The 18500-nt window shown below is 34.5% G+C and overlaps 2 protein-coding genes across 2 annotated transcripts; both read left to right on the top strand.

Moving 5' to 3' along the window:
- Positions 1 to 686: 686 nt before the first annotated feature.
- On the top strand, positions 687 to 2504 carry LOC127862356 (uncharacterized). The gene is made up of 2 exons (XM_052401442.1): positions 687 to 843; positions 1286 to 2504. Exons 1-2 carry the CDS (start codon positions 784 to 786, stop codon positions 1976 to 1978), a joined length of 753 nt encoding a protein of 250 aa, XP_052257402.1. The 5' UTR covers positions 687 to 783; the 3' UTR covers positions 1979 to 2504.
- Positions 2505 to 5746: 3242 nt separating this feature from the next.
- Positions 5747 to 17627, top strand: LOC127861667 (5-hydroxytryptamine receptor 3A-like). The gene is made up of 4 exons (XM_052400356.1): positions 5747 to 5816; positions 7506 to 7545; positions 15831 to 16031; positions 17123 to 17627. Exons 1-4 carry the CDS (start codon positions 5747 to 5749, stop codon positions 17625 to 17627), a joined length of 816 nt encoding a protein of 271 aa, XP_052256316.1.
- Positions 17628 to 18500: the final 873 nt, after the last annotated feature.

The raw sequence follows: 18500 nt of genomic DNA, 5'->3' as shown, positions 1-18500 counted from the left end.
GCCGGCTACTTTTTTTTTCCTTTTTTTAATTTTATTCTTTATTTTTTACTGGAGCTTTTAAGATCCAATGTTTACATTTATCAGTATAAAGCATTTAATGACAAACTTCAAAATATGCCAAAATCTGTGAAAAGGCCCCTTTAACAATCCAAATACTACCTTAACACTACTATTGCAACAAGACTAATAAGGACGACTAAACATGTCTTATGTGTGTCTAACTACACAAAACGAATATAAACAAAACAGATCAATCACGCTTAAATAAAAATAAAGGGCACACAAGTTAAAAAGCACTAGTTTTCAATAATCAATAAGTGTCAAAATTGCAATACACTGGTCAGTGTTCAGTGCAAATATCACTATGAACATGTCAAGTGTCAATTATTGCACAAGTGTGTAACACACTGTATGTGTTCAAATGCGCGAAGCAACTGTTGTTTAATAAATAGTATTAAAGTGTCACTCAAAATTGCAATCCACTGGTAAGTGTTCAATCAATGCACAGTCACTATAAACACATCAAAAGCGTCAATTATTGCACTAGTGTAAAACACACTGTAAGTGTCCAAATGCGAGAAGCATGTGTTTTTAATAGATCACAAAATGGGTAATAAAACACACACAGTTGAACTTAAGGTGAAAAGTAAACACAAATCCTTCGTTCACTCACACCGAGTTATGCCTCATTCTCATACTTTCGTGTCTTCTCATTGGATTCGTGCTCATTTTAATACGTCATTATCGCTGTCACCAAATACTGCACGTGCCCGGTTTCTATGCATGTTGATCGAGCTTTTACAACTGTTGTGTATTTTGCCGTGGAAAATGCGATTTAAACAGGTAATGTCCCACAACACGTAAATAAAATGCTAAAATTAACGTTTAACTAATTATTTAATCAGGTATGAATGCCTTATAGGTCACTTTCACCTTAGTAAAAATGAGTTTCCAAACTCTGTTTACATGTGTCAGCCATTTTGTTATGTATTTGTACCAAAGTTAACGCTCTATTGATTTCGGAGCGCTTTGAGGGTCCCGACGGGGTATTGTAACTCACTGAAGAACAACTCATGGTGCGCAAATAAATTAAATATCAATTAGCGCATTGTAGAATCTGACAGTTCCCAATATAAATTTACCATGTTTATTGATCCATCACAGATTGAAATAATCATTCTGATTCTTGACATTTTTATACATTCACAAATAAACATATGATCAAAAAGTTATCTGATCGAAAAACAATTATTTGTCGTCTAGTTGAGCACATATTTGTTTTCAGCCGAACCCTACCAAAATACCGGATCATAAATATCGTAGGTACAGTCCAGAATCCCTCAAAAATGCATATGCTGCGGTAAAGGAGAACGGGATGCCAGTTAAAAGGGCTGCATTGACATATAATGTGCCAATTCAAACATTAAGAGATCGTGTAAAAGGGAAAGTAGATCCATTTAATATTGGATTGGGCTCCGAGTTAATCTTTTCAAAAGAAGAGGAAACGGGTTTGGTGGAGCATCTGGAGAGCATGTCCCAGCTCGGATATGGTTACACCAATATACAGGTCCAGCATCTGGCTGAGGAACTGGCCGAACATTTAGGGAAACGCCCTACCAACAAGCCATTAAGTATAAATTGGTTGTATGGCTTTCTAAAGAGATGGACAGGCAGGCTCTCTTCCATAAAACCACGCGCCCTGGATAGTGGCCGTGCGAAAAACTCAACGCCGGAGATCGTTGAAAGCTACTTCAAAAACCTCGGGGAAGTAGTGGAGAAACACAATCTGACCGACAAACCTCATCTCATCTACAACATAGATGAAACCGGGATTCAACCCGAACACAGGCCCCCTAATGTTCTTAAAAATCCTCACGTGGGGCGAGTGCGCCATTTGCAGCCACTGGGTGCACCTAAAATTCTGCACGAAAACGCGCGTTGTAAGGAGAAACGACCGTTTCGTATGCCCTCATTGTGAAGTTTAGTTGTGCAGCTAATCAGACATGGGTCAATTGTGTTACTTACAATGTTAAAAGTTTCGTTTATATATGTTATTTTTAAGTGTAAAAAGAAGATTAAATTTAAAACACAATTAATTAGTTGATTAAAATCATTACATACCTGCTCTCGGATGGAATATTATATTATAAAATAAAACGCCAATATCGAGTTATACACGTGCCAGTGTGTCGAAGAAAATAGCCATTTAAATATGTGATTTATAAGAAAATTCCCCACATGGTGCCCCATTTAGAACGCGGTCAAGAAAGAGCACGAATCCAATGAGAAAATTCTTCTGCATGATACAGATCATTGACCTTCACCTTAACGAGGTAAATATTTAGCAAATATGTAAACAAATACTGTTTTCTTTGTGTTTCGTTTTAATATAGTATTTTAATGACGAAATAAAAGTTAAACAATGCTAAAAATACCAGCCAGTGTATGCGCATGCGCGGTAAAAATAGTTAAGAGGCACGAAAGGACGAGAAGATAGCATACTAGGACTAGGTCGCGAAAATGAATGCCACTTTGAATTATACAATTTACAACGTCGAAATACACCAAATCACAATTAAAAGATAGCTATTGCAAGTTCAAAAACAAAACTGAAATATATAAGCGCCGAAATGACTTCTTGATCTCAAAACAATGTCACAAACGTATACAATACCGGATCTCAACCGTTTGAAAGCTCGTGGGCAATCAGAAGGGGAGATCAACGATGTTTTTTATTGTTTCTCCATTCGGTACCCCTCGCACGTTATTTGATTACGCTTTCTTCATATATGGTCATATTTCACTCATTCATAACGTTTATTTATAGATGTTTGTGTTGTGACATGTATGGTTATGATTACCATATAAGGTAAAGACGGCCAGGAACCAGAGTCGCTCTGTTAAAGACGGTTTCGGGCCTCATCATCACACCTTTTGACTGTAAACAAGTGTTACTCATGACACATAATTAATACGAGAAATTAATTGCAAGTGGTAAGCAATTACTTACTTGTAGCGAGTAAGTTTTGCAAATAAATCCCGGTATCAATTATGCGATAACAATTTAATTCCAGTACATATTTATTTCATCATGTCCATTTATAGAACTGATTAACCTCGTTTTTCTGACATTTATTAGACACGTAATGCGCTTTAACAAATAATCTTTTAATTAATTACGCACAACTGTAAATGTTTCGTTCGATTTTCAAATGAGCATTATCAATTTGTAATCCGAAACACGCTTCCGAATTTTAATGCTAACGCGACATTAACAAATTGTAGCGTCAAATACACAGTGCATTATCCTTTGTCTCAATAAAAAGTGCGCGAAAAATATGCAGACATGTAGAACGTCGCATGGAAAGTGTGGATGTATTTTGTGCTGTATAAAAACATGAACATCATGTCAGGCGATTTACGCGTGTTCTGGTGGAAAAAAACGCCGTGATTGGACGATATTTCATCACATCTTTAAATAGTAACACATGCCAAAATCTTGAGCACTCTTATCGTTAATATTTACCAGAATTTGCTTTAAAGCGGGTATATACGATTTGTATATGTGTTAAATTGTAATATATTGATACAAGTTTGTTATCATAACACACACTATGCAAGAAAAATGATACATTTAAGACGAATTTCATAAAATGCAGCAAATACAAATTAGCGCCCTGAGCCGAATGTGACGAAGATATTAGTACATATTTTCCTACAATAACCGATGCATTCGTCTTTTTAGTAAGTGTGTATGAATCGATATCGCTGCAGGAATTTCAAATGAACCGTTAAACTAAATTTAGATTCACATCATACATGCATTACATACATGCTGGCGAATTCGGCTGTACAGCTTTTTCGATTTCAGAATGAAATATATGGCAAATTTCGCATTTTTCGACACATGTTCTTCTTAACTTTTATTTTAGATTATATTGAAATGTATTTATAATAAGTTTTTTACACATTTAATATTAATTAATAAATATTTGACAAGATCGTATATACCCGCTTTAAAACTGGAATATACGGGATTATCGGGTAATGAGTAGCGACTGGAAAAGTAGTAAGTATGCAGTACTAGATAGAAGGTATGGTTGATACGGATATATTAAGGAATTGATCGAGACGGGATTATGCGTATCTATGCGGGAAAGGGTAAAATATAAATAAAGGGTAAAATATAAATAGTCACTTAAAATTTATTTGAAACAATAGAAAAACGGCAAGGTTTGTGTTAAAGAATTAATTGAGAGCTTTTATCGTCAGTATTTACCAGAAAGTGATTGATAACATCGGAATAAACGGGTATATAGGGTAATATATAGAAACTTAGTAGTAAGTATACAGTAATAGAGTCGGGTTGAAACGGATGTATTGGGGACTCGTTCGAGTCGGGATTTTACTATCTATGCGGAAAAGTTTTAAAACAATTAAACAATATATTATATATTTTGAATGACTTGGGGATTTTCTTGAAGAGTCATAGCGCACCAAATGACGTCTTTTGACGCTGTTTTTATTTGAGTTATAACGCACCACAGAACGTAAATTGACACGTTAAATAAAAAAAAAATCAACGTCGGGACCGACAAAAATCCTGTGGAAAGCACCGTGTAAAATGTCAACAAATTAGGCCATATTAAACCATATTTAATAAGTTTATAACCCGATTAATACTAAACAAAATGTTTGATCCGAGTACCAAGTTTGCGACCTGTTTCTTCTATGAACACAGTTTCACAATTCTTGCACGGGATCTTGTATACACAGCCGCACACCACTTCCGTCAGCGTCTTGTCCTTAGGTTGTACGAGAAAGCGTCTGAGAGTGATGTGTGGTCGCATTGCTACACTTATGCTGTGCATTCTGTAGACTCGCGCCAGCGCCTCAGATACATTTTTCACATAGGGAATGACTACCATACCCTTTGACTTGTTCTTGGTTTTATCCCTTTTCTTCCCTCCTTTTATCTTTCCCTTCCTGTTTTTCTGATATCTTCATTTCAGTGTCTTCAACCACATTGTGTATTGCCCATATCCACATACTTTCAGTGCTCACCTGATGTGGTCAAGTTCCCTTTTTGATCCTCTTTATCAGTCACTCAGGGGTGTCAATTGGCCAAAATCTAAAATCCTGAATATAGGCCTATCTTTTTTGGGCCAGAGCAAAAAAGGGTTAATAATTCATGTAACTTTGTTAACTATTGTATATAACTTATGTAACTTTGTTTACTAGTGTATATAACTTTGTAAACATGATGTCAAAGTAAAATAATTTGTGTTTAAGATGACATTTTGTGACAATAATCTTACAAGTACAGAAAAAATCCTCTGATTTATAACAATATCAAAATTGGTCCTTAAGGGCCAAAATCCTGATTTCAGGCATAATCCTGAACTTTGACGCCTCTGGGACTCACTATTGTAAAACATCTGTCGACTAGAGTTCTTACCACACTCAATTTTTGACATAACGGGTGGTGGGAGTCGAATTGCAGATATTGCTCTGTATAGGTAGATATCTTGTAAACAAATAGCTTCACCAATCCGTCCTCCTTTCTCTACAAAGAGTCCAGAAATGGTCTCTTGCACTCACCTTCCTCCTCGTATGAAAATTTGATACTGCCTGTAGTATCCACTGTTCAAGTGCTCAGTCAACTGATTCACATACCCTTTTTTTACAATCTCTAGAATATCATCCACATATCTCTTCCAAAGTTTAGGGGCGCATGTTATGGGAGATGCCGAGATCACTCCCCGCGAAGTCACAGTCTGATGAAGATTCACCAATGGTGGATCGAAACTGTCACGGTATGTGAAATATTTCTTGTAATGTACATATAAACGGTTAAATACTTTTCAAAAACATTCCTGATAAGTTTCTTTCGAGAGCTTTTTATTATATCTTCCACCTTCAAGCTATGGCGCATACAAATCTCTCCAACACATGGCATTTATTGTATCATTTTTACATTGATCTCCGGACAGCCTTTGATAACATTAACCATGACGTATTGTTCGAATATTTGCAAAGGAAATACATTGACGGCAAATGATTATATGCATTATATAACATATTACTCTATTCACGTGTTATTTTGAAGTGCACTGAAAACACACCGATATGATATATTGTTTACATGTTACGCGAAAAACGTGGGTATTGTACATGTCTTGCTTGAAATTTACGACAAAATATATCGTACGTTCGCTGAAGATGTAACTAACTGCAGAGAGACTGCTTACAAATTACAGCATAATTTAATATGAGCCGCGCTCTGTTTAAAGGGGAGGGGGGTAATGCATGTACGTAAAGTGTCCGTAAAGTCCGAACAGGCTAATCAGGGAAAACTCTTCTCCGCCTTAACTGGATTTTTTATAAGAAGAGACTTTCTTTAAACAAACAAAATCATTAAAGCGTAAAGTGTCGTCCCTGTTTATCCGGGACAACACTTTACGCACATGCATAAAACCCCCTTTTCACAAAGCATGGTCACAATAAATATTGAATTCACTTTTCATAAACAGAGGAATCAATGTGGTGCTCTTAGCACGATCAATAAGGAGAACAGACTATTTGTGCTAATAATAGTTATTAAATTTTGTTTAATAGTATGATCATCAAACTGTTGTGGGACATTTAAGAAGTTCATAACATATTTTGTAAAATAATTGTATGTGAAACGAAATCATGTCTAAGGTAAAGGTATAGTATCCAATTTTAATATCACCATTATGTTTTCTCGTTTTCAACTTATATACATGAATATAAACTAGACAGGTTATGAAAAATATATCATGATATGATGACGGTGCAATTAATAAAAAAAAACAAATTTTGTTTATTTTAATGAAATTCATTACGACAAATTACAAGCCGATATCGTCACATTTACTCGCAGTTGTTGCACAACCAAATACGTGTGTCTTTGTGCCATATGAACCAATCTGCGCAGACAAATGCCGTAATCGCGTATTTTGCATTATATTCTGGTACGGATTCTTTTTAAATGTTTTTTTTAACCATTAACGTTTTACCTGTGTTAAAACAAAATAAAATCTTATATACGCGCTTTAAAATTTGCGAAATTTATGTATGACATTAAGATTGTATGCGCATTCAACAAACTACAGCATGTTTTTATGTTTAATAAATGCTATGCTATTATCAATAAAATACAAGATATAACAGGTTGTATCCACTTATTGCCTATTGGACAATAAAAAATACATTTTTGTGTATATGTAATTAAATTACTAGTATATATACAATCATATTGAATCACACATTCAATCAGGACGATTCTCGAACATTAATTTTTGTCCCATACCAATGAAAGTGTCTCGTGATATTCCAAATGCTTTAGGTATCTCAGATTGCAGCTAACCTTGTAGTTCTATCTTGAGTTATATAGGTCCATATGTATAATATTTCTGTTTCGTACCCCACGGGGTTCGAGTGCCTTTGTCACATACCGGTAGAGTGTGGTGTGTGATTAGAGTTCGGTCTGAACGCCACGTGCGGTAACAACTTGCCACGGTAACTGCTTTTAAACTTAAACGATATCAACAAGTATGTTCACTGTTTTTTTTTATCTTATTAGAGACATTACAATATGTACATTTTTTCCATTAATGTGAAAGTTGTATATGTCTGTCGAACACAAACTTCATAAAAACATCTCATTTTTGTCTATTGTTAATCAAACGTGTCAAGCGCCACGTGTCTTATGTAGACTACGGTTACTAAACATTTCTGTGCGAATGCCATGCAAACACATAACATGTTTGTATGTTTGTATAATTGTCTGATATTCGTAAGGCAGTTAGCGTTGTGTCCGACTGTAATGCGACACGTAGTCAAGTTGAACGCATAATCAGTCAAATTTTCTTAAAAGAACTCGTGGCCTGTATGGGCATATCATATGCAAAACAACAACAAAACAAAACAACATGCAAACAACATGGCAACAATGTCGCATTAAACTGTTCACAAAAACTAGTTTTACTAGTACAGTTGTATTAGTAGTACTATATAAGTTTATGGCAATATGTTTGCCGCTAACGAAAGTCAAGTTCATACAGTTAAATAGAACGTGGAACCCATAACCAATGTAATGAATAATGTTTAAACGGCAACATGCATAACGTTAATTTTCATCTTCATAGTTATTTTTCGAGAGGTATGACATCTAAATTTCCGAAGAGCAAATGATACGTTTCTACGTAACACAACAAATGGTTCTCCGCACCGGGAGCAGACTTAAGTGTTTTAAAATGAAAACTTTGCACTGATCCATAATAATATGTTTGCCTTTATGTTATACAATAATATATATATTATGGCTAAGCAAGTCTTTTGAAAAACGTAAATTATCTACTGACATCTATAATGGTGCGATTCAGCGATAATAAATAAAGTATTTCATTGAAAGTGTACATATGATTTATTTAGGAACATATCTTGGTCGTCCTACCAGAAGAAATTTTGACACAATAAATAATCTTTAACGCGTAATACTACTAGTATTTTCAATAAGGTGCGTCGCCAATTTGAGGTTAAGGATATACTTTTCATTTGCAACTTGGAGCAATATCCTCTTTTCCCATCACTTCATATGTAGTCAGTACACATTACGAATAATTGTTATTGAATAAACGTTAATTTGCAAGGACATTATTATTTTATATTTTGTTAATGGCAAGTAACAATGCTCTACGAGCTTGAATGTTACTGTCCTCTTTTGTTTCTTTAAAATTTACAATGAATACTGAATTTGCCATTGTTTTAAACTAAAGTTATCTTCAAAATCGATTGGTGTATCATTATAATTTAACAAACGTTTCTTCTTAGCTTTCCTTTAGCCATGACTTTTATTGTATCAGTATTTACATATAAATGTCATTGATAATAATAATAATAATAATAATAATAATTGAACATACAATTAAGAGCTTTCTGAAACAACTCACATGCTTCAGACAATACACAGTATTGTTACCGTAAGACATTATTTACTGCTTTATGAAAACATCCTCATCATTAAAGGGGCCTTTTCACAGATTTTGGCATATTTTAAAATTTGTCATTAGACGCTTTAAATTGATAAATGTAAACATTGGATCTTAAGTGAATTGGATGCATTTGATAATTAAGTCATACCGTCATAATAACTTAGAATATTACACCTCAGCATTCTATACATAGATGGTGACGTCACTACGTTATTGTCAGTAAAGACCGGTGTGACACAATGACACAATGACACCTCAGAGATATTGGTCCTTCTATATCTATATGACCGGTTCCAGTCTGTATAAAATGCGATGGAGAAACCTAAGAGTATATGGACCGGTCACTATTTTTTGTATATGCACCGTTCGGGGTTACACACCACTTAATGTGCATTGTGTTGAAGCGTTTTATTGAACAGCATTGACACTATTTCAGCTTTAACAAGAGTAAAAAACAACAACTTAATTTATAATAAACGACACGCTTATCTCAATGCCAACGTTAATCCAATGTTTATCACAATAAAGTCGGCACGATATTCACTTCATTTTTTTATTCTTCCATTCCTTTATCGAAACTTATTTTGAATCACACTATTTTATTGTATTCCTACAGAAGTTTACATTATGTATGATAAACACACAATCCGAAATAAGTATTGCATTCGTTCGATGCCTTAAACAAATAACTAACTGTTAAAAAAACACCACGTCCGACATGTCCTTAACATCCAGAGAATTTAGCTCCATTATACGTCACATGATATACGTTATCGTTTACGCATTCAGTTGCATGAACAATAAAAGTACGGAAAGCCGGTACAACACTGTACAATGATACAGGGGACACTCTTTGGTGAAATATAAGAAATAGCAAACTCCACTGCGGTCCCAATGGCCTACGGCTTCGGTCCATATACGGTTTGTGGCTGCCTGGCTGGTCAATATAATTCCATAGGGTCCCAGTGGGGTTTACTATTTCTTAAATATTACACCTCATAGATATTGGTCCTTCTATATCTATATGACCGGTTTCAGTCTGTAAAATGAGATAGAGAAACCTAAGAGTATATGGACCGGCCACTATTTTTTGTATATGGATCGTTCGGGGTTACACACAACTAAATGTGAACTGTGTTGAAGCGTTTTATTGAACAGCATTGACAATATTTTAGCTTTAACAAGAATAAAGAAAAACTTAATTTAGAATAAACGACACGCTTCCCGCAATGCAAACGTTAATCCAATGTTTATAACAATAAAGTCGGAACGATATTCACTTCCATATTCTATTCTTCCATCACTTTATCGAAACATATGTTGAATCACACTATTTTATTGTATTCCTATCGGAGTTTACATTATGTATGATAAACACACAATCCGAAATACGTTTTGCATTCGCTCGATGCCTTAAACAAATAACTAACTGTTAAAAAAACACCACGCCCGACATGTCCTTTACATCCTGAGAATTTCGCTCATACGGGAATGTTTCGTCAGAGAAACTACATCACAAGATTTACGTCATCGTTTGCGCATTCAGTTGCATGAAATATAAAAGTACGGCAAACCGGTACAAAACTGTACAGTGATACAGGGGACACTCTTTGGTGTAATATACGAAATAGGAAACTCCACTTTGGTCTCAATGGCCAGCCAGGCAGCAAAAAACCGTATATGAACCTCATCCTACGGCTTCGGTCCATATACGGTTTGTGGCTTGCCTGGCTGGTCACTAAAATGCCATTGAGACTTCAGTGGGGTTTACTTTTTCTTAAATATAAATCATGTAAAGAAAACATAATTGGAGAAAAATGTGCGACTTGTATGACTTAAACACTACGCAATATATATATATATATGTTATATATATATGTATATATATATAAGAAATAGTAAACCCCACTGAGGTCCCTATGGCATTATAGTGACCAGCCAGGCAGCCACAAACCGTATATGGACCGAAGCCGTAGGTTGAGGTCCATATACAGTTTTTGGCTGCCTGGCTGGTCACTATAATGCCATTGGGACCAAAGTGGAGTTTACTATTTCTTATATTACACCGAAGAGTGTCCCCTGTATCATTGTACAGTGTTGTACCGGCTTTCCGTACTTTTATTTTTCATGCAACTGAATGCGCAAAAGATGACGTATATCGTGTGACGTAGTTTCTCTGACGAAACATTCCAGTTGGAGCTAAATTCTCTGGATTTTAAGGATATATCGGACGTGGTGTTTTTTAACAGTAAGTTGTTTGTGTAAGGCATCGAACGAATGCCAAATGTATTTCGGATTGTGTGTTTATCATTCATAATGTTAACTTCGATAGGAATACAATAAAATAGTGTGATGTAAAATAAGTTTCGATACGGGGATGAAATAATAGGAAATGGATAGTGAAACTATATGATCAACAGAAGTATGGTTTGCCGAAAACTTGATTGGTCTTCGACAAACTTTCTATCGTCTAAAACTAAACTTATTCTGATATTTAAATCAAACGACACATAGGCAACCAAGGATTGTGTTTCTGGTAGAATTATTTCAATTATTTTAATCACCTGAATTTTTTGTCAATGGTAAAATAGCTCTTGAGCACCAACATCTTAAAAATCAGTGTTCCTTATGTCATTTGCCGAAATATCAACGCCAGATGTGGTCTTGTAAAATAGATTTTTGTAGATACAAAATGCTCGTTGTTTTTCCATTGTAATTTCCCGCAACGATATCTATTCATACGACACATGAACACTTGCATGGTGTTCGTGTGTCGTATGAATAGATATATTCGCGGGAAATTAAAATGGAATTAATTGTCACAAATAAATAAAATTTGATATCTATTTGATAAATAGATATCTACAAAAATCTATGTAATCATACCACATCTAGCGTTGAAATTGTGGCTTTTGCTATAAGGAACACTGATTGTTTAAGTGTAAGCTTTATTTTACGAAATACTTTACGAAATTTTCGTTGATTTTGAACGTTATAGAGACTTTAAAGCGGGTATATACGATTTTTTTATATGTGTTTAATTGTTAAAATATGTTACAATAACACAAAATAGGCAAGAAAAATTATACATTAAAGCCGAATTTCATAAAAATGCAGCAAAGGCAAATTAGCGCCCCGAGCCGATAGTGACGTACATATTTTCCTACAATAACAGAAGCATTCGACTTTGCAGTAGGATCGGAGATAGTGTTCGTGTGTCGTATGAATAGATATCGTTGCAGGAATTCAAATAAACCGTTAAACTAAGTTTAGATGCACATCGTACATGTATGGTATACATGCTGGCGAATTCGGCTGTACAGCCGTTTTCAATTTCAGAATTAAATATCTAGCTTATTTCGCATTTTTCGACACATGTTCTTCTCAACTTTTATTTTAATTTATATTGAAATATATATATAATAAGTTTTTTTACACAGTTTATATAAATTCATAAATATTTGACAAAATCGTATATACCCGCTTTAACAGGAATGTAGAAAATATTTCACGCACCGACAGTGGGGAATAAAATAACATATTGAGGTCATTTAAAAGCAATACTTCATTTAGGTAAAATTTATTTGTATTTCTTTATTGTGTTTTTTTTTAATCAATCAGTTATACAACTTTTAAAAGGTCTGTACATTTATTTTGAGATAAAATAATAGTACAAATATTTTATTAAAGACTGAATTATTCTTAGAATCGAAAATTCATTAATATTTTTTTTTAAATAAATCTACTATAATATTTTTCAAGACTTTGAACATTTGTTAATAGCATTTATCTAAATTGAAGATCTTCTATTTATTCAGTTAACGTTTATTATTACTATTTTTTTTAAATAAATGCATATACTAGTATTTAAAAAAAGCATTGATTTATTTTAATCGTAAATTTACTTTCAATGAAGTTACATTTTAAATTCAATCTACATTTTTTGGTTTGGTACCTAAAATTTCTCTTTGTTAAAAGTTCAGTGGTAGCTTATTCGTGCCCCTAAATTCTTCCTGTAGGCATTGCACTAATTAATCAATTAAAAATTAATTACCAGTTTGCAAATATATGCCCCTGATGTAAGACAATTATAGGTGGCATTAACGCCTCGTTATAGGAATACCTCTATAAAGGATCATTTTATCGAAGCCTTCACAACATTTACTATATAAATACAATTTACCGAGTTTGTTATTTACCGAAACCTCTACTACCCGTCAATACTATACCGTAACCTAAAACATATTGTAGTAAATGCACTGTAACACTCTCTGTAAGACGCCGTAACATTTTAATTCATGAAAACTTATCTCGTTACACTTACATGCAGTTATTTTTTAGACAGATCTTGATAAAATTGATTAAAGATTCGTTCTTGCTTACGTTTGTTAGCATTTTCTTCTGTTTTATGTCAGACTTTGAATTATATTTCAATGATTATATGAGTTGTCTTTACAGGTCTGTAACACTTCCATTTTATCGATAACATAGGAATAAATTACATTGCAAGTTGAGAAAGAGGAACACAATATCCGTATTTAAACAAACATTTGCTTACACATACAAAACTATTCAAAATTACCGTTATTATCATCTATTTTAACAACGTCCCGTATCGTCAACAAACTGTGGAAAGACGCCGTAACCGTTGTAGTTATGACGCCGTATCGCGTTGTCGTACGGACGCACCTCTCATTGTAACGTAGATCAGCGGGAGTGAGTTTACGAAGTCATGACTTAGAGAGGAATTTTTAAGTTGTTTCATAACCAAGTTTGATCACAAATTGTGACCTTTTTTGTCGGGAGACAGGTGCTTACGCGTTCTTATGATGATGGGTATTTGTTAAGATTTAATTTAAAATCAATCAATATATAACTCAAATATGGACATTTTGCAAATGCGGACAGCGCGAATATTATTTATTCCCTTCATCGAAAGTGGACATAAAATTTATCAAACGAGTAAATTGAACATTCAATGCATGTAAAAGGGAGTAACTGTGTCAGTCATGGTTGATTGAAGAATATTACTAGCATCTCACCCAAGTGGTAACAGTACGGCAGGTTTGCCTTTCCGTAGCGCGAAATCTCATGCCGAGAACTTCAAGATAAATATAGAATCAGAATGTTATTTTGCTGATTTATATGCAGCACGAATACAAGATACCTAAACTCATATGATGATATTTTGTCGTTCAAACTAATCATACGTTAAACTTTAATCAGCATTCAACATTTTATATGTCGCAAATGCATAACATCTAAGCGAGCTGTGTTTAATAGGGATAAGTTGTGCTTCGAATCAGTCCAATAGGGTTTTAAAATTAAAGACATTATAATTTAGCAGTAAATAATATCACATGTCTAATTACTGTAGAATCCAATCAATATACAGCGACATTTGAAATGCACAGGTCTGGAAAAAAAGAAAGGCCGAACGATCGATGTTTTCTAAATGCTAATTGTGTTATTTTAAACGTTGATGCCATGACACGTTCCTATCAATCAGTTGCAAAACATAGTTTTATTTTGACTTCTGTTTTTATAATATTGTTTGTCTAAATGGTTTAAAAAGAATGAGGTCAAACATGCAATAACACTACTTTATCTACGACTGAAAATTAAAATCATTAAAGGCCTGCTAAAGCCTTGATTGACATGTTGAATTGTTTTAACTTAACAGTGCGGTTGCTTATATTTAGTTCACAACAAAAATGATGTGTTTTGTATGAATACAAAGGTTTATCGTAGAATAGATATGCATTCAGTTTACATCAACATATGAATATGCGACTCAAGAAACATCAGGAGAAATGCAAATGATCCATTGCCAATACACGATAATAAATACATATCAACATAACTCATAAAGCATTATGGACCCAGGATGACAAGAGCATATTTTTTATTTTAAGTATTGACATCATTCAACTGTAAAACAGTGAAAATTATCCATACTCTGCATTATTTTTCACTGTTTGAAACAGAGAACAAACGCTTAATGCTTACAAAGATATGTGCCTTTAAACTACACGGAGGCTTAATGTAAATATAAAATATAAAATGCCTGTGATGTTCCGATTGGTTGTATTTAACGAGTTTATTGTGTCAGCTTAACGCAGTTCTTTAGATATAACGTACTTGTAGTCGATGGAAACTACAAATTTCACAAAAGCACAAATGTTGTGTAAAAAACTAAAACGAAAATTTGCGAATCTGAAACAATTTTTTTATTTTATCAATTTACCAAAGCGTTGAAAAGGCCCTTTTAAAAAGATATTGTAGATTACTTTGATCAATGCCCGTAATTACTGGTTGAATAGTTAATTTGTATCTATCCGCAATTATAATACAAATGATGGGTCGATGGGTCTAATTGACGTTTCTAGTTCATCAGTGTTTTGTTAGTTAATGCCGACATAAGTTGAGGCTAATTAGAAAGCCAATTACCTTCGTTTTAGCTGTCATCGGCAATTATATCTGATGTTCTATTGATTAGGTTCCTTTCATTCGCCCAAGTGTTCCTTTTATAATAACGTTTTCGTGCAGTTTCAGTCAAATATCGGTTTGATAATATAGAAGAACAGTATTAGAGCGATGAACCATTTTTGTCAAACGGAGTTCGCAAGTCTGATATTAAGTTGTTTCTTATGGCTATCAATATCTGCATATTCCTTGCATAATGTGTCGTTACTGCGGAAGACGTTATTTCGAACGAATGAATATGACGTCATTTCGAGGCCGATGATGGACCAATCCGTCCCAACTATCGTTTACGTGTCTCTTCAGATATACGTCTTTACGCCTCAGCTGGCTTGACGAGCATTTGGTGTGGAATCCTGACGACTTTGACCGCATACAAACGGGCGTCTACCCACAGAACAGCGTCTGGAAGCCGGATGTGTCTCTCAAGAACTCGGTGGATGATTTCAAGACACTCGGAGACCCGTCTCTCAATGTGATCGTCACGTTCGAGGGACTTAATATCAGGGCGATGACACCCGTTTTAATGTATGTGTATTTGTTGCTAGTTTCGTGCAATCTTCAGTGTTTTTGTGTACAGTTGTGGTTTCAGCGTGTTTTTCAAAATGTGTTTTTTTCCAAAACTAAGGAAACATGTTTGTTTTTTAAATAACGTTTTCTCTCCTGCTATATAAGCTTATGTAAATAAATGTTTGCTATTGTTGTTTTTTCTTGAACATTTCAAACGTTCGATATTGCAAAAATGAATACAATACAATCGTAATAGTATCGTCACTGACAAAACGTTAATATATCAGATAAAAAGTACTCAGTCACTCACGTTTTTATCGTTTCAGTTGACAACGCGAAAGGGATTATTTATTCTAATATAAAAACGTTTTAACGTACAATACGTTATGTAATTCATAACAGTGATTAATAGGAAAATACCGTTGATTTAGTATTGCTTATTCACTGTTACTAATACAAAACAATATAGAAATTGAAAATGAATGAAAATTGCCATTGTTTCCCTTTGTTTGTGACGTTTTTTCCGGTTCTCGAATGTTTACGTGTATAAAACGGATCGTAATTGATGCCAAACCCACCTTGGATGAAACGCATTTATTAAATATTTTGACGTCATGACGTTTGTAATAACTGGTGAGTTCGCCAGATAAACGCTTTGAAATGCAACACCTAACGGTGGCTTAAACTTAACAGAAAATCTTGGTTTCGGAATTTTAACAATGTACAGAAATATTTTTTATTAACAGTCAATTCAACAAATCATTTGCGTTTAATCACCATGCACAAAACAATGACATTCTTATGTATCTTAGTGAAACATATGTTATTTGTATATAAATTCAATACACAGAAGATCTCTTGTAATCAGTAGAATATACATGTATAGATTATTCTACGAGTGATCCTTGTAGCTGAGAGTGAATATTTGCATCCGCGTCGATGACGAGTGAATTAAACTGGATACTTTACATAAGGTTTACAGTATTTGTTCGGGAACCAGTGTGTAAACAATGACGCGTATCAGATTGAAAGTGTTGAAAAGCATGATATTAACCTAAAGAAATGTCTTATTGTGAATATATTGTCTTATTCCAGATATTTACCTCCAGATGCCGATTTGACATCACGTATTTTCCATTCGACAAACAGGCATGTGAAATGATTTTTGTTACTTGGGGCTACACGGCGTCTGACGTCCGTATTTGGAGACCGGAACTGGGACAAGCGGCACACTTAGAAGACATTCTGCATAACCCTGAGTGGGACCTGTTTGGGGTGAGAACTCGCAACGAGTCGAATCCTCGCCCGATGATTATTTTTGACGTGTATTTGAAGCGCAAACCGACATACGTAGTGAACAACATAATCCTCCCGCTCAGTGTTCTCATCGCTTTGAACGGCTGCGTGTTTCTGTTACCTGAACGGAGTGGCGAGAAAACCGGATTCGCAGTAACCGTGTTTCTCTCCTTTATGGTGTTTGCGAAAATCGTACAGACTACACTTCCGGTGAACTCAAAACAAACGCTGCAAACTGTTGAAAGCTCTGTCATCACGATAGTCGCCATTTGCCTTGTACGCATCGAGGGACGTTCTGAACAGTCAGGGACTGGTTAGCGTCGCTTATCATGTGCCTATCATGCTACAATGCTTTATCGCGCTCGTCTGATACCACAAAAGATGGTGGCGATCGATTTCCTGAAAATCAGAAGTGCGTAAAAACTAAAGAAAAGCCAGTCTATAATGAAGAATGTCACAAACACGAAAGCGTTACTGGCGACAAAAGAGAAGAAACGCAAACCATCAACTGGGGCCATGTTTCTTCGCGGCTTAACTGGCTTTTCTTTGCATAATTTGTCGTTGTCAACGTTGCCTCGATCTCAATCCTTATGGCTTTGCTCTACTTGAACACGAATGATCAATGAATCAGAGTCATCTACTTATGTATCTAGCTATCGCAGAGTTGTCCTAATGGTTCTTCAGTTTGTAGTTTTTATAACATATCAAATAAAAATATGAACAAAATAATGTGACAAATATTTGTGCAATCAAGTGTTCGGAGCAACACAATTATGCGAGTTGCAGGGTCTAGTTAAACATACATAATTATCATATATGAATTTCACTATGGTAACTTAGGCAAAGGGGCACCGTTCATGGTTTATTGCCCAAATGGTTGTTCTCACGTGTAGAATATGAATGAATCAGGAAAAAAAACTTTACAGATTTTTCGTTTGTTTGTTCTCTTGTGTAAAATATTATAATTGAACCGCGATCATTGGTTACGCATGCGCGAATACATTTTTTTCTTTAAAAAAATTACAATATTTAACACTTTATATCAACTTCCACAATGAAAAAGATACCTTTAAAATATTTAATTAAATATAAACACAGTTTTTTCAATGGCATCAGGCTGCCATCTTGGACATAATGTATGTACAAAGTGCATAAACGCACTACACCTTAAAAATGTAGGGAATGGCAGTG

The sequence above is a fragment of the Dreissena polymorpha genome, chromosome 16, assembly GCF_020536995.1.
Source record: "Dreissena polymorpha isolate Duluth1 chromosome 16, UMN_Dpol_1.0, whole genome shotgun sequence".
Taxonomy (NCBI): domain Eukaryota; kingdom Metazoa; phylum Mollusca; class Bivalvia; order Myida; family Dreissenidae; genus Dreissena; species Dreissena polymorpha.
This window is presented reverse-complemented; position numbering and strand designations above follow the sequence as displayed.

What these genes read in the sequence shown, in the direction of transcription:
- LOC127862356 (XM_052401442.1), top strand. Translation starts at nt 784, where the DNA reads ATGTTGATCGAGCTTTTACAACTGTTGTGTATTTTGCCGTGGAAAATG. An exon ending in GGAAAATGCGATTTAAACAG is followed by an intron (nt 844 to 1,285) that starts GTAATGTCCCAC and finishes ATTTGTTTTCAG; the next exon opens with CCGAACCCTACCAAAATACC.
- LOC127861667 (XM_052400356.1), top strand. Translation starts at nt 5,747, where the DNA reads ATGCCGAGATCACTCCCCGCGAAGTCACAGTCTGATGAAGATTCACCA. An exon ending in GGTGGATCGAAACTGTCACG is followed by an intron (nt 5,817 to 7,505) that starts GTATGTGAAATA and finishes GTGTGTGATTAG; the next exon opens with AGTTCGGTCTGAACGCCACG. An exon ending in TGCGGTAACAACTTGCCACG is followed by an intron (nt 7,546 to 15,830) that starts GTAACTGCTTTT and finishes TTTACGCCTCAG; the next exon opens with CTGGCTTGACGAGCATTTGG.